The sequence below is a fragment of the Elephas maximus genome, chromosome 15 (assembly GCF_024166365.1).
Source record: "Elephas maximus indicus isolate mEleMax1 chromosome 15, mEleMax1 primary haplotype, whole genome shotgun sequence".
NCBI lineage: Eukaryota > Metazoa > Chordata > Mammalia > Proboscidea > Elephantidae > Elephas > Elephas maximus.
In genome coordinates this window covers 32,860,092-32,886,797 of record NC_064833.1, presented here as the reverse complement: position 1 = coordinate 32,886,797, position 26,706 = coordinate 32,860,092, and the positions used below count along the sequence as shown (strand labels likewise).

The window sequence follows — 26,706 nt, the reverse complement described above, 5'->3', positions numbered from 1 at the left end:
CTAATTAGTGAATGCCCGTCTCCCGCCCTCCCTCCCCCCACCTCATGTAACCAGGAAAGAATGTTTTCTTCTCAGTTTAAACTATTTCTCAAGTTTTTATAATAGTGGTCTTGTACAATATTTGTCCTTTTGCAACTGACTAATTTCACTCAGCATAATGCCTTGCAGGTTCCTCCATGTTATGAAATGTTTCACAGACTCCTCACGGTTCTTTATCGATGCGTAGTATCCCATTGTGTGAATATACCATAATTTATTTATCCATTCATCTGTTGATGGGTACCTTGGTTGCTTCCATGTTTTTGCTATTGTAAACAGTGCTGCAATAAACATGGATATGCACATATCTGTTCATGTAAAGGCTCTTATTTCTCTAGGATATATTCCAAGGAGTGGGATTGCTGGATCGTATGGTAGTTCTATTTCTAGCTTTTTAAGGAAGTGGTTGTACCATTTGACATTCCCACCAGCAGTGTATAAGTGTTCCAATCTCTCCACAGCCGCTCCAACATTTATTATTTTGTGTTTTTTGGATTAATGCCAGCCTTGTTGGAGTGAGATGAAATCTCATTGTAGCTTTGATCTGCATTTCTCTGATGGCTAATGATGGTGAACATTTCCTCACATATCTGTTAGCTACCTGAATGTCTTCTTTAGTGAAGTGTCTGTTCATATCTTTTGCCCATTTTTTAACTGGGTTATTTGTCTTTTTGGAGTTGAGTTTTTGCAGTATCATGTAGATTTTAGAGATCAGGCGCTGATCAGAAATGTCATAGCTAAAAACTTTCTCCCAGTCTGTAGGTAGTCTTTTTGGTCTTTTGGTGAAGTCTTTGGATGAGCATAAGTGTTTGATTTTTAGAAGCTCCCAGTTATCTAGTTTTTCTTCTACGTTCTTTATAATGTGTTCTATACTGTTTATGCCATTGTCCCTGTTTTTTCTTCCATGATCTTTATCATTTTAGATTTTATATTTAGATCTTTGATCCATTTTGAGTTAGTTTTTGCGCTGGGAGAGATCCAGTTACGCCAGCACCATTTGTTAAAAAGACTGTCTTTTCCCCATTTAACTGTTTTGGGGCCTTTGTCAAATATCAACTGCTCATATGTGGATGGGTTTATGTCTGGATTCTCAATTCTGTTCCATTGGTCCATGCATCTGTTGTTGTACCAGTACCAGGCTGTTTTGACTACTGTGGCTGTATAATAGGTTCTAAAATCAGGAAAAGTAAGGCCTCCCACTTTGTTCTTCTTTTTCAGTAATGCCTTATTTATCCGGGACCTCTTTCCCTTCCATATGAAATCGGTGATTTGTTTCTCTATCTCATTAAAGAATGTCATTGGGATTTGGATTGGAATTGCATTAAATGTACAGATTGCTTTTGGTAGAATAGACATTTTTATAATCTTAAGTCTTCCTATCCATGAGCAAGGTATGTCCTTCCACTTATGTAGTCTCTTTTGGTTTCTTGCAGAAGTGTTTTGTAGTTTTCTTTGTATAAGCCTTTTACATCTCTGGTAAGATTTATTCCTAAGTATTTTATCTTCTTGGGGGCTACTGTAAATGGCATTGATTTGGTGATTTCCTCTTCGATGTTCTTTTTGTTGGTGTAGAGGAATCCAACTGATTTTTGTATGTTTATCTTGTATCCCAATACTCTGCTGAACTCTTCTGTTAGTTTCAGTAGTTTTCTGGAAGATTCCTTAGGGTTTTCTGTGTATAAGATCATGTCATCTGCAAATAGAGATACTTTGACTTCTTCCTTGCCAATCTGGATGCCCTTTATTTCTTTATCTAGCCTAATTGCTCTGGCTAGGACTTCCAGCACAATGTTGAATAAGAGTGGTGATAAAAGGCTTCCTTGTCTGGTTCTGATCTCAATGGGAATGTTTTCAGGCTCTCTCCATTTAGGGTAATGTTGGCTGTTGGCTTTGTATAAAAATGCCCTTTATTATGTTGAGAAATTTTCCTTCTATTTCTATTTTGCTGAGATTTTTTATCAGGAATGAGTGTTGAACTTTGTCAAATGCCTTTTCTGCATCAATTGATAAAATCATGTGATTATTGTCTTTTGTTTTATTTATGTGGTGGATTGCATTAATTGTTTTTGTAATGTTGAACCATCCCTGCATACCTGGTATGAATCCCACTTAGTCATGGTGAATTATTTTTTTGATATGTTATTGAATTCTATTGGCTAGAATTTTGCTGAGGATTTTTGCACCTACATTCATGAGGGATATAGGTCTATAATTTTCTTTTCTTGAGATATCTTTGCCTGGTTTTGGTATCAGAGATATGGTCGCTTCATAGAATAAGTTTGGTAGTATTCCATCCTTTTCTATGCTCTGAAATACCTTTAGTAGTAGTGGTGTTAACTCTTCTCTGAAGGTTTGGTAGAACTCTGCAGTGAAGCCATCCAGATCAGGGCTTTTTTTTGTTGGGAGTTTTTTGACTACCTTTTCAATCTCTTCTTTTGTTATGGGTCTATTTAGTTGTTCTACCTCTGTTTGTGTTAGTTTAGGTAGGTAGTGCATTTCTAGGAATTCAGCCATTTCTTGTAGGTTTTCAAATTTGTTTGAGTATAGTTTTTCATAGTAATCTGATATGATTCTTTTAATTTCAGTTGGGTCTGTTGTAATATCGCCCATCTCATTTCTTATTCGGGTTATTTGCTTCCTCTCTTGCTTTTCTCTTGTCAGTTTGGCCAGTGGTTCATCAATTTTGTTGAGTTTTTCAAAAAACCAGCTTTTGGTTTTGTTAATACTTTCAACTGTTTTTCTGTTTTCTATTTCATTTAGTTCAACTCTAATTTTTATCATTTGTTTTCTTCTGGTGCCTGTGGGTTTCTTTTGTTGCTCTCTTTCTATTTGTTCAAGGTGTAGGGATAGTTCTTTGATTTTGGCCCTTTCTTCTTTTTGGATGTGTGCATTTATTGATATAAATTGACCACTGAGCAACGCTTTTGCTGTGTCCCAAAGGTTCTGATAGGAAGTGTTTTCGTTCTCATTGGATTCTATGAATTTCTTTATTCCATCCTTAATGTCTTCTATAATCCAGTCTTTTTTCAGCAGGGTATTGTTCAGTTTCCAAGTGTTTGATTTCTTTTCCTAGCTTTACATGTTATTGATTTCCACTTTTATGACCTTATGGTCAGAGAAGATGCTTTGTAATATTTCAATGTTTTGGATTCTGCTAAGGCTTGCTTTATGACCTAATATGTGGTTTATTCTAGAGAATGTTCCATGTGCACTAGAAAAGAAAGTATAGTTGGTTGCTGATGGGTGCAGTGTTCTGTATATGTCTACGAGGTCAAGTTGGTTGATTGTGGCATTTAGATCTTCTGTGTCTTTATTGAGCTTCTTTCTAGATGTCCTGTCTTTCACCGAAAGCGGTGTGTTGAAGTCTCCTACTATTATCGTGGAGCTATCTCACTTTTCAATGCTGATAGAGTTTATGTATCTTGTAGCCCTGTCATTGGGTGCATAAATATTTAATATGGTTATATCTTCTTGGTGTATTGTCCCTTTAATCATTATATAGTGTCCTTCCTTATCCTTTCTGATGGATTTAACTTTAAAGTCTATTTTGTCAGAAATCAATATTGCCACTCCTGCTCTTTTTTGATTGTTGTTTGCTTCATATATTTTTTTTCCACCCTTTGAGTTTTAGTTTGTTTGTTTCTCTAAGTCTAAGGTGTGTCTCTTGCAGGCAGCATATAGACGAATCTTGTATTTTAATCTGTTCTGCCACTCTCTGTCTCTTTATTGGTGCACTTAGTCCATGTACATTCAGGGTGATTATGGATAGGTATGAATTTAGTGCTATCATTTTGATGTCTTTTTTTGTGTGTTAACAGTTTCTTTTTCCCACTTGATTTTATGTGCTGAGTAGATTTCCTTTATATATTGTCCTTTCCTCATATTTGTTGTTGATTTTGTTTCTGCTGAGTCTGTATTTTTCCCTTGTATTTTATTTTGATGAGTAGGATAGTTTGTCTCCTTTGTGGTTACCTTATTATGTACCCCTATTTTTCTAAATTTATAACTAACTTTTATGTCTTTGTATCGCTGTATCTTCCTCTCCATATGGAAGGTGTATGATTACATTTCTTAGTCTCTCTTTATTATTTTAATGTTGTCTTCTTTTATATAATAACATCGCTGTTACCCTGTGTTGGGCTTTTTTTTTTTTTTTTTTTTTGGATTTCCCTGTCTGGGTTGACTTCTGGTTGCTTTGCCCAGTGTTCTAGTCTTGGGTCGATACTTGATACTATTGATTTTCTAACCAAAGAAATCCCTTTAGTATTTCTTGTAGTTTTGGTTTTGTTTTTACAAATTCCCTCAACTTGTATTTTTGTGTGTGTGTGTGTGTTTATCTGGAAATGTCTTAATTTCACCTTCATATTTAAGAGACAGTTTTGATGGATATATGATTCTTGGCAGGCAATTTTTTTCCTTCAATTTTTTGAATATGTCACCCCATTACCTTCTTGCCTGCATGGTTTCTGCCAAGTAGTCTGAGCTTATTCTTACTGGCTCTCCCTTGTAGGTGACTTTTCTTTTATCCCTCACTGCTCTTACAATTGTCTCTTTATCTTTGGTTTTGGCAAGCTTGATTATAGTATGTCTTGGTTACTTTCTTTTCAGATCTACCTTATGTGGAGTTCGATGAGCATCTTGGATAGATATCTTTTCACCTTTCACAATATCAAGGAAGTTTTCTGCCAACAAATCCTCAACAATTTTCTCTGTATTTTCTGTTATCCCTCCCTGTTCTGGTACTCCAATCATTCATAGGTTATTTCTCTTGATACAGTCTCACATGATTCTTAAGTTTTCTTCATTTTTTTTTAATTCTTTTATCTGATTTTTCTTCAAATATATTAGTGCCAAGTGATTTGTCTTCAAGTTCAGAAATTCTAGCTTCTACTTGCTCAATTCTGCTCCTCTGACTTTCTGCTGAGTTATCTAATTCTGTAAATTTTATTGTTAATCTTCTGAATTTCTGATTGCTGTCTGTCTATGGATTTTTCCAGCTTATTAAACTTTTTATTATATTTCTGAATAATCTTTCTGATTTCTTCAGTTGCTTTGTCTGTGTGTTCCTTGGCTTGTTCTATGTATTGCCTCATTTCCTTCCTGATGTCTTGAAGGGTTCTGTATATTAAACTTTTGTATTCTGCATCTGGTAATTCCAGTAATGCACTTTCACCTAAAAGATCCCTGGATTCTTTGTTTTGAGAGCCTGTTGAGGTGATCATGGCCTGTTTCTTTATGTGACTTGATATTGACTGTTGTCTCCGAGCCATCTGTAAGTGATTGTATTAGTTTATGCTTGCTTACTGTAGCTGCTTGCTTTGTTTTGTTTTGGTATACCCCTATGGGTCGCTTGAGTGAGCTAGCTTGATTATTTTCACCTTTGGAGCTCTGATGTCCTGTCCCCAGCTGGCTAGAGCTGTTATCAGGTATATCAGTCTAGGAGTCCATTCAGTTTTCTTGTATGAATTCAGCTCAGGTTTCCAGGTAGCTGTTATCAAGTGTATGGTACAGGCTCTGTCCTACAGTCTTAGAGGGGCAGAGGTGATTGGTGTATATACCGGTTTCTGATTGTAGCAGGGGGTCACGCTCTGAACAAGGCAGGGGGCTAAGAACCAACCCCCAAGTGTCTCTGAGGAAAACACATCTCTGTTCCCTAGAGCGTTCTGGTGGGTGAGCTCTGCAAAGGGACCATGGGCACCCAAAGTTTTTGTTGTAAGGACTGGGAGGTACCAGTTATCCCTTGACCCCTGTCACGGGTGGCTGGGCGACCCAAGTTGAGCCACCAGTCCTTCAGTACCTGTTGTGGGTAGGTGAGGACCTTGTTTAATAGGCAAAGCAGTGTCAAACGTCAAACACCCACCTCTCCACCGCACCGTTGAAATGGTTGGAGTTTGCCAACAAGGGCCTATTCTCCCGAAATAGGCCCACACAGGTCCATGCAGAAGGGAAAGGTGCTTAAGGTCCACAGACGGTTTATGCCTGGACAGGAGCTGCTTCTGCCCTGAGCTCACCCAGTTAATGGAGCTAGCAAATTATCTTTCCCCCCAGTTGCAAATTTTTTCCTTCCCCAAGGCTGGGAGAATGGCTCCAGGTGCTCACCAGGGTCTATCTCAGGCCTAGGGATTCAGCCTCTGAAGCTGGATTGGGGTTGGGGGGGAGGTGTGCGGTAAAATATACGCAAGTACTTAGCTTTTGCCGAGAGCGTCCTTCTGCTCAGGTTCCGGAGGTGTGAGTGGGCTGTGTGGCTGCCACTTCTCCCTGAGGAAACTGTGACCGAAGGCTAGTCCCAGCCCCCTGGCGCCCGCCGCCGCACAGGCCCTGGAATGGTGCCTGAGGGCTCCCCGCGATTCAGGTCCAGTAACTCGTCTCCACTTCTGAACAGTCTCTTCCTTCCCCTGCCCCTCAGTTCGTTGTCTAAGCTTGCCTTTGATGCTCAGGGCTCCCAGCTTGTCACAAATATACTCGTTTCACTTGTTTTTTCAGGTCTTTGTTGTAAAGAGGGCTCAACAGAAGCATCTGTCTATTCCACCATCTTGGCTCCACCTCCCCCTTCACCATAATTTTTAAAGTCATGTTTATTGATGTGTAATTTACAAAAAGTAAAATTCATTTTTTAAGTGCACAGTTTAACAAGCTGACATATGTATACAGTCATATAATCATCACCCTAATTAAGACATATAACATTTCCTCTATGCAATTTTAGATTTTTTATATGGAGTTTGTGTTTTACAAGAAACCATGGTATAATTTCCATATCTTGAAAACATTTCTAGTATTTTTTCCTGTCATAGCTATGTTAAAATCTTCTCTATTTTGTATAGATCTATATGGTTTGTATTCTACTTTGTTGTTGTTGTTGTGTGATGTTGAATGTATTCTGACTCATAGCAGAGTAGAACTTCCCCATATGGTTTCCTAGACTGTAAGAGAGCAAATCTCCAGGTCTTTTCTCTGGTAACCAAAAGGCCAGCAGTTGGAACCCATCAGCCACTTCTTGGAAACACACAGGGCAGTTCTATTCTGTCCTGTAGGGTCGTTATAAAAGTCGGAATCGACCCAATGGCAACAGGTTTTTTTTTTTTTTTTTTTTTTTTTTCTGGTTGGTTTATGATAACTTAGAACTATCAGGTATGGAAGAAGTGTGAAGCAGAATCAGTGCTTCCCCCTCACTACCCAGACAGAGTCGGGGAGGGGGGATGACCCAAAGTTGGAAATAGAACCAAATGCTAACCATAAACAAAAGAAAAAAACAAGAAATAAAAACAAGCAAGGTGATAAAGGAGATTGGATGGGAAGAAAGGACAGTCTTCATGAAGGAATTAGTTTCTGGATAAAGACTGGGTGAGTGAAGCTGTTTCTCACCTCTGCAATTTCAAACTTTATGATTTCTTCATCATTCCAACACTATTTTCAAAATGTGGAGGCCAGCTTTCATTCCATACCTTTAGACATGTGTATACTCCATAATTCGTTGTAATGTATTAGACTGGAAAAATAGCTTTATTAAAGGTTTTGAAAACTTTTAGTATATCAGATTTTCTAAGTAGTGCTCTTTAAAACTTCAGATTATATAATTAATAGTATGCTTCAGTTCAAATATCATATATATATATATATTTTCAGTTTAAAGAGTACTTTAACTTAATGTAGTCCTGCGTACAATTTTCTGAACTGACATGTGTGGTCTAAACTTGAAATCGTTAGAGCTAGATCCCATGATGAGTTTGTGAACCATGAAGAAAATGAGAATAGAAGAGACCCAAACAAACCAGTTGGTTAAGAACTATAGTGACAGCTGATGTAAAGATTATTGTTAAACTGTATTTAGTTATTTGGATGACAGTACTTATCCTTCGTTGCAAATTCTTATAGCTGAGTTGCTTGATTACAACGTATAGGATTCCAATGTAGTTAACTTTTATTGGAAAATCTGAATCTAAATGACAGATTTAAGAGGTACTGTGCAATCATTTGTATCTGCAAATTACTTCACACCTTTTTTGTCATTTACAAGAGTGGGCAATGCTACTCCAGAGGGCTCTTTTGGAAGTAATATCAAGTTCCAGTTTTTGCTTAGTACTGGACTGGATTTACTATTCTATCCCTGACATTTTGCACCAAAATAGTTGTCTCCAGTTTTTTTTTTTTTTTTTTTTCCTCTTCTTGGGTCCATTGACTCTGAGCTTGGAACTATTTCAGAACCACTCCCACCTCCAAAGCACAACTTTCCTGGGGGTATTTAGGCTGTGGCTTGCTTTTTTTTCTTTCTCTGTCTCTTCTTTTTAAATTTATTATTGTACTTTAGATGACGGTTTACAAAACAAGCTTCTCATTAAACAATTAGTCCACATAATGTTTTGCGACATTGGTTACCAACCCCACGACTTGTCAACACTCTTCATTCTCAACCTTGGGTTCCCAATCACCAGCTTTTCTGTCCCCTCCTGCGTTCTAGTCCTTGCCCCTGGGCTAGTATGCCTCTTTAGTCTCATTTTCTTTCATGGGCCTGTCTAATCTTTGGCTGAAGAGTGAACCTCAGGAGTGACTTCATTACTGAGTGTCCTAGTCATCTAATGATGCTATAACAGAAATACCACAAGTGGATGGCTTTAACAAACAGAAGTTTATTTCCTCACAGTAAAGTAGGCTAAAAGTTCAAATTCAGGACTTCAGCTCCAGGGGAAGTCTTTCTCTCTCTGGAGGCCTTCTCCTCAATCTTCCCCCAGACTGGGAGCTTCTCCGAGCAGGGACCCTGGGTCCAAAGGATGTGCTCAGCTCCCAGCACTGTTTTCTTGGTTGTATGAGGTCCTGTCTTTCTGCTAGCTTCTCTCTTTTATATTTCAAAAGAGATTGGTTCAAGGCCCAATCCAATCTTGTAGATTGAGTCCTGCCTCGTTAACATAACTGCTGCCTGTCCTACCTCATTAACATCATAGAGGCAGGATTTACAAAATATGGAAAAATCACACAATTCTGGGAATCAAGGCCTAGCCAAATTGATGCACACATTTTTGAGGGGACATAATTTAGTCCATGACACTGAGCCAGGGGCCATACTCTAAGGGGTTCTCCAGTCTCTTTCAGTCCAGTAAGACTGGTCGTTTTTTGTGAGTTAAAATTTTGTTCTGCATTATTCTCCAGCTCCGTCAGGGACTCTCTGTTGTAATCCCTGTCAGAGCAAGTTGACTGCAGTTGTGTCTCTTTTTTCAGTGAGCTTTACATCAAGGTTAGTGTTGGTAGAACCATTTTACATTTCTGTGGCTACTGCCAAGGCTACGAATAAAAGAAAACTTACGTTTGTTGGCAATATTAAACCTGTTACCACCAATGTTAGTTTCTGCCTGCTGTGCCTTGTTAAGGCTACTTTTCTGTGATAATAAAGCATGCTTGTTGGTCTTATGAAAATGTTCTTTGAGCTTTTAGTAGTGTATTTGTTTGAACTAAACTGATCTATAGACTTTTTTTTTTTTTTATAGACCTATCCTAATTTTAACCAATCTTATTTCAGCTGGACCTACACTTGTGTAGACCTTCTAGACCTCATACAAACCAAATATGCCGGGACTAATTTTTCTCTTCAAAGGATTAGTTTACAGAAGGCATCACAATCAGAGTCCTTCTATGTGGATATAGTATACATTGGACAGACATCTACGATCTCAACATTGGATGGTATTTTGTCTTATTTCAGGTCTACTTGAACCTTTTACATCTGTCTTGTAGTAAAATTTTACCATGGAAACTGTTTTTATATTCTGTAGTATAAACAGAAATATTAATCTCTAGACATTAATGTGTCATTCTTTCATTTCAATAATACTATGATTTACCTTTATTTTTAATGAGCTGGGCAAGGTGATTATTATAAAGGTAAATATATCCTTAATGCAAACTTTCTCACTATGGCAATAATTAGTTTTATAGTCCTGGTTTCTGTTTATAGGTAAATAAACTTTCTAAACCATTTCCATTTTGTCTTATTTTGTCTTTGAGAAGCCAACTACCATGATAGAGATCTATTTCTAAAAAGCAACTGTTTACATTGACATCTGTTTAGTAAGATTGTACTGAAACTTTCCAGGGAACTAATAGTAATAACTAATAATGCTATGTTATAAATAAAAACTTCATCGTCAGCATTGTTTTTCTAGTCATGCTAATAGTCTCTTGCATATATGAGATATAATGAAATAATATATGCTAACTCTACAATCTTATTTAAAAAATCAGCCTCACAAAAAAAAAAAAAAACTCATTGTCTTCAAGTCAACTCTGACTCATAGCAACCTTACAGGACAGAGCAGAGCTGCCCTATAGGGTTTCCAAGGCAGTATCCTTACAGAAGCAGACTGACATACCTTTCTTTCATGGAGCAACTAGTGGGTTCAAACCGCCTACCTTTTGGTTAGCAGTTGAGTGCTTAACCACTGAGCCACCAGGGTTCCTCCCTAACTATAAATAGTCACCTTGAAAGTGACTACTTCCATTTTTCAGGGGACTTTTGGAATCCTTTCCTTTGGAACTGCCTTGTAGTGTAACTCTATGAGTCAACTGATAAGAAAAACTAAACGTTACTAGTTCATAGTCACAACTTTTGAATCTGCCATCACCACATTTATATTATGATTGGCGAATGACGTAGATCACTAAATATCAGTCATTCAGCAATTACCACGTGTCAGGCACTGTGCAGGGTACTAAGGAAAGAGTAGTGAACAAGACAGCCCTTGTCCTGCCTTGATGTAGCTAGCACACAATCTAATGAGCATCATATTCAAGAAACCTAGACAAGAGCAAAGGTAACTGGCCCATAGAAGACTTGGTGGAACCAGGGCTTGGTGGGTTTTAAATACTTTGTTTTAATCGATAGTGTTCATATATTGAAAGACATTAAAGATTTATATTTTAGAAGTGAAAGTTTACTAAGCTTCCCGAACTACTCTCCTACAGCTTATTCTATATGTTGACATTAGTTAATGATTTTCTTTTTAGCCTCAGAAGCTATGCAATTTTATCTCCCATTTACTTTATTTATGTTCTTTAGAATTGCCAAAGAGAAGATTACCAGCATTAACAAGTAGAGGAATATATTTAAAGCACTTTCAGGTGAATCGGACCAAAATAAATGGATCAACTATGACGAACCAGTATTCTGTCACCATGACTCCATATAATTGCAGTTATAATATCCCCATGATGGCTACTGGCTTTGGGCAGGTAAGGCTGAAATACATGGATCAACTTATGGAGCATTAGTTTCAATGCAGTAAACTTTAAAAATTTTTAAAATAGCTTCATGCAGGTCAAAATAGGACAAGACAGTTATTGAAGGATAAATGAAGATTTAGAAGCTTTTTCAACTTGAGTATGAAAATTGACTGTAAACATTAAAAATTCTTCAAATATCCTTAAATAGAAAATATCCTTAAAAAGACAGTTAGTCAGATTTAAGCAGTGATTTCTCAATTAACTCAAAAGGAAAAATGAGTTCTCTTCCAGCAAATACCCTTGAACAGAGATTATTGAACGAAAAGTTCAGATTCTGCATTGTTTTTAAATTGTTTCCTCTTATTTTTACTTGTATCAAAATTAATACAAGGAGGAAAAGATGTGGTTTTCCATAATTCCAAAAGGATATGAACTTTTTTTTATATTGGTTGAGTTCTGTATAAGATCAATAATTCATTAAATATTACAAGTATAATGAGTATTTTTAGTTTAATTTCCTATAAAAACATAAATGTGTTAACATAATTCCCTACAACAAATAAAAACGAAGTATGATAGACTCAAGGTTAAAAATTAAGTAATAATTACCCAGTATAATTATATTAAGGTCTCACAGAGAGAACTTCCTGCTGAATAAACGGCTTCTACCAGCATTGATTAGTTTTGCCTGTTTTAAAACTTCATATCAGTGGAATTAAACAATGTGCACTCTTTTGTATCTCACTTTTTTTTACCCTCAGAACATTAATTACATACATCATGTTATGTCACCACAATTTGTTTCCAAATTTTTTGTCACCCTTGACAGAGATTCATATTGTTGCATGTAGCTGTAGTTCATTCTTTTTCGTTGATGCCCAATAGTCCATGTGTGAATATATCACAATTTATCTATTCTGTTAATGGGCTTTTATGTTGTTTCCAGTTTGGGGCTATTATGAAAAAAGCTTATTTGAACATTTTCGTGCGTGTTTCTTGTCACTTATATTTAATCATTTTTGTGGGGTATAGGGCTTGTAATTTTTAATTCTACAAGATTAAGCAATGACTGTGAGGTACCAGAAGCAAGAGAGTGTAATTCTCACCACTGGAGTTGACAGTCCTGAGTTGGAATCGACTCAATGGCAATGGGTTTGGTTTTACTTCCATCACTTTGTTGGCATCCACTTAACATTAAACGAGTATTTCCTGTGTCTGGGCTGGTTACTCTGCTGACCATATCCTGTCTTGAGTTTTCGAGTCCCTGTATTATTTCTCCAAAAAGGTTTTTAGTGAACTAATAGCCAAGAATTTATTTCGTGCTTCTCTGCCTCCCCATGGTGATTATTACTGTACCTTGAACAGAATGCCTGTTCAATAAATATTTATTCCTTGAGTGATGGAGGGTGCATTCTGAATTAATGAGGTATCACTTCGGTTCGGGCTGATTGCCGCACAGATGACTGAGTTGACTTTGGCCTCATTATTGCAGCCATGTATGTGTGGCCTGTGTTGATTTATGTGACACTCTTTAAGGTCCTGATGAATCCTGAATACATTAGGCTCATTTATGTCATGTCACAGGTTTGTACCATGGTGAAATAGAAATCATGTTAGCCAGTTTCAAGTTTAATCATTTTATCAATATTTATTTTGGAAATTAGATAATCACAAATGAGACAGAGAATGAATCTGTTTACAGAGGAAATAATTGGCCAGGGGAGTCTCAGATTCGTATTCAAAGAATTCAAGCAGCGTCTGCACCTCTAAGTGGTAGCTTTGACATTCAAGCTTATGGACATATTCTCAAAGGTATATGGAAAATATTCTGAACGTTTGTGTGTGTGACTACACATATATATACTGCATAAAATATTACCTGTTATTTCGCTTGAAAAGTTACTCCTTATTGTTATTTCTTTTAAAAAGTTTTTTTTTATTGTGGTAAAATACATGTAACACATTTGCCATGTCAACCATTTCACGTATACGCTTATGACGTTAATTACATTTCCCACATTGTGCAACCATCATCACTATCCATTTCCAAATTTTTCCATCATCCTTAACAGGAAGTCAGTGCTCCTTAAGCAATAACTTTCCATTTTCCTCTCCTACCTGCCCTTGGTAACCACTCATAAACTCTGGTGCCTATGCATTTGCCTGTTCTAGATATTTCATATAGGTTAGATTACACAATACTTGTCCTTTTCTGTCTGACTTACTTTTCTCAGCAAAATGTTTTCAAAGTTCATCCAGTTTGTAGCATGCATCAGAAATTCATTTCTCTTTATGACTGAATAACGTTCCACATTTTGCTTATCCATTCTTCTGTCGATGGACGTTGGGTTGTTTTCACCTTTTGACTATTGTGAATGGTGCTGCAATGATAATTAGTGTACAAGTATCTGTTTGCGTCTATTTTCAGGTCTTTTGGGTATATACCTAGGACTAGAATTGCTGGGTTACTTATTTGTTATTTCTGCATTTAAATGTCTAATCGCACAGGTGCGTGAATATTAGTATGCATCATATTATGGCCAGTTAATAGCTAATCATAATGTTTTTGTTTTATACCTTTCCTTTAACAGAGTAGAAAAGAGCCCACCCATCCAAAGTTAGGAAACCCTGGTGGCATAGTGGTTGAGAGTTTGGCTGCTAACCAAAATGTCAGCAGTTCGAATGCACCAGCTGCTCCTTGGAAACCCTATGGGGCAATTCTACTCTGTCCTGTAGGGTCACTATGAGTTTTTTTTTTTTTTAATCCAAAGCTAATATTTTCAGTAGTGATTACATTTACTTAAGTAATATAAGAGACAACAGACTACAAAGATATACAACAAACTCAGTCATTTCTCTGAAAGTGGTTAAAACCATGGCTTTCATAAATCAGACTTTTCTATGATTGTGTACGTTTTTGAAAGTGATTTTTCATTACTAGAGTAACCAGAGAAATAATAATATTAAAATACTATAAAAATTGAAAGTTGGAATATTGTTTTTTGTCATTGTAAGTTTAATTACTTAAATTTCATTTACACTTACTGAGTTGATGCTTTTTTTAATTAATTTAACTTTTTTATAATTTATTTTATTTTTAGTTGGTGAGAATATACACAGCAGAACATACACCAGTTTGACAATTTCTACATGTATAATAAAGTGACACTGATTACATTCTTCGAGTTGTGTAACTACTCTCACCCTCCTTTTCCAAGATGTTCCTCCCCATTAACATAAACTCAGAGGCCCTTAAGTTTCCTATCAAATCTTTCAAGTTACTTTTGTCAATTTGATATCATGTAGATAGATCTTAAAGGAGCACAGTGCTCAAGGCAGACATTCTTAACTAGCTAAGCTAAACAATTATTTGGTTTTAAGAAGGCTTCCGGGGATATTTTTGGTATAAGATTTCAGGTTTAAAGATTATCCTAGGGCAATAGTTTCAGGGGTTCATCCAGCCTCTGTGGCTCCAGAAATTCTGGAGACCACAAGAATTTGATATTCCATTCTTCATTTTTCCCCTTTTGATCAGGATTCTTCTATAGACTCTTTGATCAAAATGTTCAATAACAGTAGCCAGGCACCATTTAGTTTTTCTGGTCTCATGGCAAAGGAGGCAATTCTTCATGGAGGCAATTAGCCACACATTTTATTTTCGTCTCCTACTTCTGACTCTCCTTCTTTTCTGTTGCTCCGGCCATATAGAGACCTATTGTTGTGCCTTGAGGAATATTATTTTTAAAAAAACAACTGTAGTAGAATAATCTAGATCTGTCCAATATGGTAGCCATGAGGCTCACATAGCAACTGAGCACTTGAAATATGGTTAGTATCACATGTTGAATTAATAACATTTTGACTATAATGATGAGCCCCTGGGTGGTGCAAACCGTTTGCTCTTGGCTACTAACCAAAAGATTGGTGGTTCAAATCACCCAGCAGTGCCATGGAAAAATGACCTGGTATCCTGCTTCTGTAAGATTACAGCCAAGAAAACCCTGTGGAGCACAGTTCTACTCTGACACACATGGGGCCATTATGAGCTGGAATGGACTCAGTGACAACAGGTTTTTATAATGAATTAAATACAGTGTATTGTTAAAAATAATTTTATCTTTTTTTTTTTACTTTTAAAAATATGGCTGCTACAAATCTAAAAGTTGTATGTGACTCACAGTATATATATATTGGACAGCACTAATTTAGACAACTGTTATAAACATGTTAGTGTATTCCTTTCTAGCATTATGTCTTTACATAATTTATATAGTTGAAATTATGCCAGTAATATAAAGCTAAATTATCCAGAACAAATGACATTTTCATTTTTACATTTTCTTTACTGCCTTATCAGATATAAAAGTTTACATTCCCAACATTTGTTACTAATTTATAACCATGGCTGATAGGTTATTTATAAAGTAAATTGTTATTATAAATAAAGGTGTTTGAGCCAACACAACAGTTTGAAATACATTAGCTATGTAATTTTGCTTCCAAGAAGTATATAAATTCTTGATATAGGTTAGAGATGCAAATTTCATTCTTACTATATTGGGGAAGGACATTTGGTTGACAAGTGATCGTACATAGTACACATTTCATGTCTCTTAAACATAGAATGGTTTATGAATGTTTGACTCCTCTGTTCCCCTCTGTGAGCGCAGGCCTCCCTGCTGCTGTGTCAGCTGCAGATTTACAGTTTGCTCTCCAGAGCCTGGGAGAAATGGGACGAGTTTCAGTTACTCGAGAGGGAACCTGTGCTGGATATTCATGGACAATCAAGTGGAGGAGCATGTGTGGAAAGCAGAATATTCTACAGGTGCTTTCATTTGGTTTGATTTCTTTTTCATTCTACGTCTTGTTTGCTTATTTGTACCTGCCTCATTCCAAAGGGAGCCCCGGTGGTGCAGTGGTTAAGTGCTATGGCTGCTAACCAAAATGTCAGCAGTTTGAATCCACCAGGCACTCCTTGGAAACACTATGGGGCAGTTCTACTCTGTCCTGTAGGGTCACTATGAGTCAGAATCAACTGAACGGCAACAAGTTCTCTTTCCAAAGGAGCCCTCGTGGCACTGTGGTTAACAGCTATGGCTGCTAACCAAAACATTGGCAGTTCAAATCCACCAGCCACTCCTCAGAACCCTATGGGGCAGTTCTGTGGACTCAACGGCAACACTTTTGGTTTTGGGTTTTCATTCCAAAGAGAATTTGAGACTGTGTATATATGTTTAAAAAATGCAAACTATAGACAAAATATAGAAGAGGAAATTGACAGGATTGTTCTGAATTAAGTTAGCCAGGTATTCTCTTTCAGGGTGAATAGGTGTTGGTACTTTATTCCCTATTCTATATGGGAAAAGTTCAGGAATATGAGTGTTAGAAGACCCTTAGTGAGGGCAGGAGAAGCATAGGCAGAGCCAGTTTCAGAACTAAATCTGTATGTATTTTAAAGGGGTGAGGGGGACCAGCCAAAATCTGCCTCACTGTCTATAATCCTACCAGAAGAGCTGTATTTGGGGACTATGAATAATTTTTAAGTTTATAAGGGATTCACGCCTTAAACTCTCATCTAATTACCTTTGGTTTGTTAGAGTGTGGAAAGGAGTGGGGAAAGAGGTCTAGGGCTCAGAGTATTTGAAGGAGGGGAGTCTAGAATAGACTGAGAAAATACTCTCATGAACTGTTGGTGAGAAAGTAAATTAATACAACTTTCTCAAAGGATAATTTAGTAGTGTCTGAATATAGATACCCTATGATTCAGCAATCTTAATTATATAATTCTATCCTACTAAAATAATAGAGATGTGAAATGATATAGTCACAGAAGTATTATTTGTAACAACAAAACCCTGCAAACTGGTGGTTATTTAAGTGACACAACTTCAGCATAAATACTGCACAACCATATGTAGACCCACATATACTCACATGGAAAGATGGCCATGACATAAGGTGAAAAAAAAAAAAAAGGCAGAACTTTACTTAGGAAAACATTTTTGAAAAAAGAAAAAAAGGAGGAAGAGTGAGAGCAGGAAACAAAAATGGTATGTAAACGGAGAAAACAAGTTTGTATTTATTTGCAAATTAGTCAGTAGACATGGGATTATTTTAAGAAAACATATGGCCTGGAAGCTGAATTGGAAAATTCTGGAACCAGTACAACTCTAGTGACTCTTCTCCATCTTGGTATCTCTACCTCTGACTATACATCTCCTCTTCTTTCTCTGCTTATTCGTCTTTTCTCTTCCTTCATCACTAGCTCAAGCGTGGCCCAGCATGAGACTCCCATCTTTTTGCTAGCCCTTGACTACATCAGAAGGCTACCATATTGGCAAAGGAATTTGGATGGTACATGATGATTTGATTTGGTTCTATTTTTACCATTGGAAGGAAATATAATTTCAGGAGCGGAAGATAAATCAGGGTAGTCTCAGGTGAAAAATGCTAAAGGGAAAAGTTTGACTCTTGGGTAGAAAGATAGTTCTAACATTCAACAGTCATTTATCAAAGTGTCATATTTAGAAAAAGTGTAGAACATTTTTAAGAAAATCAAATTTAGTTAATTCATTTTCTTTAGACAAAATTTATTAATTCTGAAAATTAAAGTTAACATTATAACTTAACTCAAAGTTGTAATTTATACAATGCATGATATCACAATAGCCTTACTAGTATTTTTTCCTTGGATAGATTTTGCTCATTTTTTAAGAGATTTCTCCTTCAGGCAATGTGACAAAGTGGCTTTGAATATTTTTTCTCACATCCGTTAGCTTATGTTCACTTTCAAGCATGTTTAAATTTGAAAGTAAAAATTAGTGTGGTTATGTCTATCATAGTCTTTCTGATAAATTAATTTTGTGTAAAATAGACTAATGATTCCAACATTATTGGAGAAAAGGCTAATATGACAGTCACAAAGATAAAGGAAGGTGGCTTATTCAGGCAGCGCATTCTTGGAGACCTACTTCGTACACCCAATCAACAGCCGCAGGTATTTCTGAAACTATTTTCTTATAACATTTAACATAATTTTAAATGTGTAACTAGTTTGTAACATATTAAAGACCTAGCTAAATAGGAGGGATGACATTTTTAGTTGTGTTAATAGTTTACCAACTCAATATTATTTTATGACTTTGGGGGTCCTTATAACAAAAGAATGGGTTTCTAAGTTCTCTTGCCTATTAGAGTTTGAAAATATATTCTTTCGTTTAATGCTGGCAATAGCTCTTTGAAGTAATTGTTAAGGTGACTGTTTTGATGAGGAAGAAATTAAAGTGCAGAGAGCTTAGGTGACTTGCCCAAGAACAATGTTTTTCATCCTGGCGCTAATCACTAACAGACATGATACACATTTACTTGTTTGTTTGTGTCTGATCTAATGTACTTTCTACTCCACCAAAATTGGGTGACAGTAGGGATGACATCATCTGACTTTTTAAATGTTGTGTCCCAGCATTTACAACTGCACCTGACACAAGTAGGCACATTTGCTGAATGAATGAATGAGGGAAGGTTCAAAGCAGAAAAATATAAGTAGAACATACTACCTTTTATAAAGCAAATAAATTTCATCATTTGGTTCTAAATCCTGTACATATTCTACCTAACCATGCTGCCGCTTTACCCCTGTTCTCTAGCTCTGTGTTTCTTTATTTTAAGGTTCAAGTCTATGTCAATGGAATTCCAGCTAAATGTTCAGGTGACTGTGAGTTTACATGGGATCCCATGACTACTCCCCTAGTCTTGGCCATCAACCCTTCTCAAGGTAACCTTTTGCTTTTTAACTTGGAGTTTGGGGTGGGAGGGAGCAAGCAAAAACTCCGATCATGATATTTTATAGACTGTTATCATAACCAAGGCAAACAGACAGACCTACATAGTGAAAAACAATTGATTAGATCAGAAAGCTATAGAAAGAGCACTAAATATTTATTTTTGAAAACAATAAATATTGTCTTTGAAATTGCACCACCTGCTTCTATACTTCTGTAGTTTCACCAGCTGGAACCAGTGTCTAAAATTTTACTCTGACACTGAGGCATTCTTGTTAGACTGAATTAGCTAGGCTATTAATTGGAATCTTTCATCATGTGAGATCTCTTCCTCTGGGAGATTTAGTATTAAAAAGGCTAGTAACAAGACAGCTGCTGTTTAGTAAAAGACGATAACTGGGTCTTAGGTCTGAGAATAAGAGATGTAATTCTTGCCAAGAACTCATTCTAGGAAATACATTATACCATCTCTTCATAGTATGTTATTGTTTTTAAAATACAGTGATTATAATTTGTTTCTAGCTCCCCAGGATTAAAATGGACAATAGGACTCAGGATTGTAAGGGGTCACTTTTTTTTTTTTAATCACAAAGGTAAGCTAATAAAGTCACATATGTAGTCTTGATGGCCAGTGGGGAAATTTTCCTACTAATTTTATGTCAGTAAAAAATAAAATACATTGAAATTTTAAAATTAATGTATCTTTCTGTGTTGAAAGAATATATTCTTCAGTTTGTTTTTTTTTTACAACAATATTAATTTTCGGATAATTCATGTTACATGAGGCCAAACCTTGAAGGATTTGATGTCTTTAATTTGGTCATAGTCTTTTGGTACTGTCTTTATGCATTTTTTAAATATATATTTTATATTATAATTCACCATTATTTTTCATTTTTACATGTACTTCTTAAAAAGAATTGTTTCTTATTCTAAAAAATTAACAGGTTGAACAGTCTTTTTGCCACATTTCGATAAATTTAAAAGTAATGAAAAGATAAGTAAAAAGAATGTTATAAAAAACCCATATTCCCCTCACTGAAAACTAATAATTAACATTTTTCCATGTTTACTTTTGATTACAAATCTAAGAAAAATATTATAGAAATTGTTAAATTCCCCTTTAAGTACCATCCCTCATTCTAGTCCCCTACAAACCTCCCCGGAGGCAATCACAATAATTAATTTTGTGTGTATTCTTCCATGCCATTTTAATACCTTTTGTATATAGTGCACCCACATATGGTAATTTTGCCAGTTTTTTTAAGTTTGCAAATGAGATATTACAATGGGAATATCTTTCTGTATCTTACTTTTGTCATTCAGCATTAAGTTGAGATATATCCATGTGGTCTCGTACATCTAACTCATCCTTTTAAACTACTTCCTGAATATACCAGTCTTTATTTATTTGTTCCTATATTGATAGACATTTAGATTGTTTCCAATTTTTTGGCTTTACAGATAGGACTATATTGAGCTTGGTTGTATATCTCTCCAGTTGCATACATGCTAGAGCTTCTTTAGGGTATATGCCCAGATGTAGACTTCCTGGATAATAATACGCATATTCAGTTTACTAGATGGCATCGAAGTGGCGGTACAACAGCAAGTATGAGAGCACCATATGCCCTATGTCCTTGCTGATACTTGATATTATCAGCTTACAAATTTTGGCTAATCTGAGAGGTGATCAGAGTTATCTCATCACTGTTTTAATTGCCTTTTATTAGTAATGCATGTGAACATCTTCTCAAATGTTCACTGGCCTTTCAGATTATTTCTTCTTCAGAAAATTGCTTGTCCATTTTTTATTAGATTGTCTTTTTCTACTGACTTATAACTCTTTATTATATATTCTGTTCACCAATTCTTTGTATATATCTTTTCTCAGTATACCACTTGTTTTAACTTTTAGTGTCTTCTGCATGGAGGCAATTAAAATATTGATTTATTCTAATTTATCTTTCCCTTTATAATTAGCCATGGTTTCTAGTATCGTGTTTAAAAAATCCATCTCTACCCTAAGTCATTAAGATATTTGATTATATTTTAAAGTTTTGTTTTCATTCTTAGCTATTTAAATCCATGTGGAATCTACTTTGTGTATGGTGTTGTATAAGAAGGGTGGTCATGTAATTTATACAGCAAACCTGGATACTTTTAAGTGTGAATGGAAAAATATTCAGTATGAGATACTGGGACAACAAGTGTAAATGGGAAATATCCCAGGTAGTTTAGAATGCGTATTAACCTAGATAGAGGAATCTTATTTTCTTTTCAAAAGGAAAGTGTCTACCCATTTATTGTAGTTTATCCGTTCCTCATGAATTTGTGATGACAATTCTATCACATACCAAGTTACCATGTAGAGATCTCTGTTTAGTTGCTTTTTCCTAAGAATAATTTTCCTTACCTCATATTGTACTTTCAATCAGATAATTATTTCCACTGATATCTGTCAACACCCAGATTCTAAATGTGAAGCAATGTAGAGTAATTAAATGGAAAAAAAATAGCATGACCAAATGAGTTTGTCTTCCCCCACCCACTGTGCTTATAGGTTTATTGTTTATATCTTTTAGAAGATATTGCATATATCTTGTATCTTCTCTAAGGAAATATCTGTTTCCCTAACAACAGATTCTATTATTTTTGTCACTTTAATATTGTTATTTAAATCTATCATTTTCAGGGTCCTATGAAGAAAGCACAATTCTAACTATATCAGGCTCTGGATTTTCTCCTAGTTCAGCTGTATCAGTCTCAGTTGGACCAATAGGCTGCTCTCTTCTTTCTGTGAATGGTAGGTCTTTCAAAAATTATTATTAAATTTTTCGCTCTAAGAGGAAGTAGACTCAAAAGAGTAGCATTACAATTATATTTATCCTATAAGTATCCTATGGAGTTATGAAATTGCTAACCTGATCTGGATAAATGCCTTAATTTTTTAATCTTTGGTGATAACCACAGACTAGTTCTTTCACTGTCAAACTTGAGTGTCTTTATCACATAGCAGTTGATTTTTGTTCATTTTTCTCCCTTCATAAAAGTAGTTACATGAATGCTTTCTTGGGTGTGACTTTAGAACAAAAGAATATATGAATTGTGGGATCTTAAAAGTTTGTGAGCAGCCATCTAAGTTACTACACTGGTCCTACCCCATCTGGAGCAGGGGAGAGTGAAGAAAACCAAAGACACAAGGGAAAGGTTAGTCTAAAGGGCTAATGGACCACAATTATCACAGCCTCCACCAGACTGAGTCCAGCACAACCAGATGGTGCCTGGCTACCCCCACCGACTGATCTAACGGGGATCACAATACAGGGTCTTGGACAGAGCTGGAAAAAAATATTGGACAAAATTATAGCTCACAAAAAAAGACCAGGCTTACTGGTCTGACAGAGACTGGAGAAATCTGGAGACTGTGGTCCCTGTACATCCTTTTAGCTAAGTAATGAAGTCACTCCTGAGGTTCACCCTTCATCTAAAGATTAGACAGACCCATAAAACAAAATGAGACTAAATGGGCACACCAACCCAGGGGCAGGGACAAGAAGGCAGGAGGGGACAGGAAAGCTGTAATGGGACAGGAAAGCTGTAACCCAAGTTTGAGAAGGGGAGAGTGTTGACACTTTGTAGGGTTGGCAACCAATGTCACAAAGCAATATATTTATTGTTTACTGAGAAACTAATTTGCTCTGTGAATTTTCATTTAAAGCCAATAAAAAAAAAAAAAAAGAAAGAAAGAATCTATGAATTGCTACTCTGGTGTTCCATGGTCCCCTCTGCCCATGATTTGATAATACCACATTAGTCAGGTGGCAAGAGGACAGGGTCACCTTCCCTTGCTTGTGTTCCAACAGAGCCTCTACCATCAACATAGAATTTAAAGATTATTTACATTTCCTACCCCTTAAAATAATGAGGGCCATAAGTATTTATTTCCCTAAAAATTTTCTTTCATAATCCTAGGTATTTTTCTTAATTTTAATAGATTGGAATTATATAAACGGATCCATCTTCCAAATCATTGATGTTTTAAATCTAGATTTTTTTATGTATTCTTGAGATCTAACAGTCAAAACTGCACCTATAAGTACCTATATATTGTTTTAAATGAAGTGAAGAATATGTTTTCATTTAATTTTTGATGAAGCCTAGTGTTTTGCTTTTGTCAGTTTCAGACATAAGCAATATATTGGACCAAAAATTTTAGAATTCTTAATATAAATGACCTTATAGATTAGGATTATGAGTACTACTACTATAGCCTTTTTTGGGGTGAGGGGGGCACAGTAGCAATCAGAAGCAAATTCTTTCCTTTTCTTCTGTTGTTGGTTTACCTGTTTTCTAAGAGGATCTGATTTCTAGCATCATGTAGTTTATAAAGATTTTCCCCCAATTAATGCCTGAGTTGTTGTCTTTAGATGTATTTCCTGTGGTATAAAAATGAATTCCAATGTTAACATTTGCAAATATAAATTTTCAGTAATTTTGTCTCACAACAATATTTGCTTTATCATTTTTTTCTTTTTTATCACAAGAAAAAGAGATCAAATGCCAGATTCAGAACGGAAGTGCTGGACATTTCCCAGTTGCTGTGTCCATAGCTGATGTTGGACTAGCACAGAATGTGAAGGATGAGGTATTCCACTTCACCTATCAGAGTCGCATCTCACACATCTGGCCTGCTTCTGGAAGCCTAGCAGGTAAGAGTTAATAGGGCTAAACAACGAAAATTAGGTATATTTCCTTCACTTTGTTGTGCTGTTTCTGGAACAAAGTGAAGGGGAGGGGGGAACTCAAAGCTCCCATATATAGAACAAAGGAGGGTACCCTTTCAGAAGGCACAGTGATTAAATGGCTGACTAATTCTTTTGTTTCTTATGAAGTCAAGTCAGGGTGACTGCTTATATGTACATCTTAGGTTATTGAATTAATATCATCAATTATTACATGTTTCTATAACAAGCTCATCAATTATGTCAAGATAAGATTTATTAGTTATTATTCTGCTTCCCAGCTGCTCCGTTTGTGACCATGGTCTCAGTGGAGCTACTTGACCCAGAAAAAGTTCTGGGAACAAATCAGAGAAAGGAAGGCTGATGCACAGGATAGAAAGAAAACAACACATTTTTCCTGTTCTGCTTCATTTCCTTTGTGTTCTGTTTTTTTTTTTTTTACCATACTTAGTTTTAAATTTTGTGCTTTGGATTTGATCTGGATTTGTGACTTATGTGTTTATTTTATTTATTTTGTCTTTTGTTTTCCATTTACTGGGAGGCATAAAATTTGAGTTTGGTGAGAGTTTTAATTCACCCACATTTCCCACCCATAGATGGTTAAACAAATGGAAACAGCCTAATTTCTCTTTAGGTTGAAGCTAGTATAAAAAGTAATAGTTGCTAGTAGTATATCCCAAAGCAAATGGTAATTGCAAATTTACTGTTTCATAAAATCTCTTTGCTCAGCACTTCTATGGCTCCAGGCTTCAGCACTCAGACTTGTTGTGTGGTGGTGATTGGACACCAGCTAAATCAGTAATCCTGAGTTTTGTCCTTGATCTATTTGCCAGTTCATTTCTTGGATTACTGGACAATTCTTGAATGAGGAGTTAGATTATTGCCAAAAAGTTGTTGTTGTTGTTGTTGTTATAGTTAATCTGTTTTTTATTTTGCTTTGTTCTTTTCTTACGAAGGTGGTACTCTACTGACTATATCTGGATTTGGCTTTAATGAAAATTCAAAGGTATTAGTTGGAAATGAAACCTGCAGTGTGGTTGAAGTGGATTTGAATATTATAACCTGCAGAACACCAAAAGTAAGGCAACCAATTTCAGCCTTTTTCTCTGGAATTCAAACACAACCTAAATTTGACACTACAACTCTCTAAATATCTGAAAACTGATTTTGATTTATGATTTTGAAACATAATATCTTCAAAAGTTTATAGTGAATGATTCTATTTTATCCACTGTATTCGTGCATCTCAACATTTAATATTTTCTAACTGTTCACTTTATCTTCCTATTTCAGAGAATTGAAGGTACAGTTAATGTATCAATTATTACTGATGGATTTCAAGCCACAGCAAATGATGCTTTTAGTTATAACTGTTTACAGACTCCAGTTATAACTGATTTTAACCCCAAAGAACGGGCAATACTCGGTAAGGAATCGTTCAGTAATATCAGTCATTTAACATTGATATAGAAACCACATCTAGAAAGTCTTTTGAAGCACAGTTTCTCCTGCAGTTCTGTTTCATAAAGTGAAACCAGTCACAGGCTTTTTTTTTTTTTTAACCACGATTAGTCTATTTATTAGTTCCCTTTTGAATATGTGAAATAAGGGGAGAAATGTTAAGTTTAGGAAAAAAATGCTTTGCCGTCTTGTTTTCTTTGTGAAACAACTAAACAAGGATTTTATTTCTACCTGGGCACCATCAGCATTTTCATTCTTTTTCTTTTTGCCTCTGACAATGTTAGGATTTCCAAAATGTAATAAAATAGATGAATTGGTTTATTTAATAGGCACATTTCACACTTGATAATAAGTTGGAACTTTTTCTAAAACTTATTTTTCTTTGAAAATAATAGGAGAAGTTTATTTAACAATTAAGGGCTATAACTTTGGAAATGAACTCACACAAAACATGGTGTACGTTGGAGGAAAAACCTGCCAGGTTCTTCACTGGAACGTCACAGATATTAGATGCCTTTTGCCCAAGTTGCCTCCTGGGAAACATGATGTCTATGTAGAAGTCAGAAATTGGGGTTTTGCATCAAAAAGGTACGGTAACTCTTTTAACCTGGAACTGAAACGACTCCCAGAGATCATCTTTCATCCAAATAATAGATTGGCCTGTAAATAAACAATAACACCTACGAAAATGCACTACTTTAAACAGTCAAGTATACTAGACCAAATGGTCGGCATTTACCCAAAAGCAAAGATGAGAAGGCAAGGAGGGGCAAGGAAATTAGATGAATGGAAACGGGACAGGTGAGGTGGACATGGTGAGTGTGCTGACACATTGCAGGGATGGTAACCTATGTCACGCAACAATTTGTGTTTGAACTGTTAACTGGGAATCTAGCTTACAGTGTAAAATTTCACCTAAAACACAATAACATATATTTTTAAAAAGGTATGGTAATAACCATAAATCAAAGGAGTTGTGGACACATGGGACTAGTCATATAAGAACTGGAAAAGAAACAGTCATCAACCTTATAATATTTCAGTTGCATTCTTTACTTTTGTGTATCCATGATTGTAAATGGTTTTGAGAATATCTCATAAAGTGCAATCTGACACTTAGTTTTGAAACCAATACCATTCAGATTAGGTTGAAAGATTCTCTGTGAAATTAGGTTTATGTGTATGTGATATGAATTGCATTCATTCAAGAAGTACTTATCAGGCAGTTACTATGGGACGGCACTTGCTCAGTGCTAGGTCTGTAGTGGTGAACAAGAGGGACGCATCCTCTGCTCTAACGGTGCCCGCAGTTTTGTTGAGGAGACAGACTTTAACAAAAGATTACATCAGTAATTTAATTCTAAAAATGAAAAACACTATGAATAAGGGGTATCAGGTGATGTAAGAGTATATAATAGAGCTAATTTATCCTGCGGGACATGGAAGGATTCTCTGAAAAAATGATAATT

At 35.8% G+C, this 26,706-nt stretch overlaps 1 protein-coding gene across 6 annotated transcripts in view; it reads left to right on the top strand.

Annotated features, from left to right (window-relative positions):
- The window catches only part of PKHD1L1 (PKHD1 like 1), a 192,827-nt gene that overhangs the window by 69,244 nt on the left and 96,877 nt on the right, over positions 1-26,706 (top strand). For all 6 annotated transcript variants that reach the window (XM_049854577.1, XM_049854575.1, XM_049854578.1 and 3 more), the window contains 11 exons: positions 9,551-9,714; positions 11,087-11,259; positions 12,915-13,062; positions 15,921-16,075; positions 18,125-18,247; positions 18,919-19,024; positions 21,727-21,837; positions 23,579-23,743; positions 24,733-24,854; positions 25,070-25,202; positions 25,633-25,825. In XM_049854577.1, the coding sequence (XP_049710534.1) occupies positions 9,551-9,714; positions 11,087-11,259; positions 12,915-13,062; positions 15,921-16,075; positions 18,125-18,247; positions 18,919-19,024; positions 21,727-21,837; positions 23,579-23,743; positions 24,733-24,854; positions 25,070-25,202; positions 25,633-25,825 (1,593 nt within the window). The remainder of the gene's footprint in view (positions 1-9,550; positions 9,715-11,086; positions 11,260-12,914; positions 13,063-15,920; positions 16,076-18,124; positions 18,248-18,918; positions 19,025-21,726; positions 21,838-23,578; positions 23,744-24,732; positions 24,855-25,069; positions 25,203-25,632; positions 25,826-26,706) is intronic.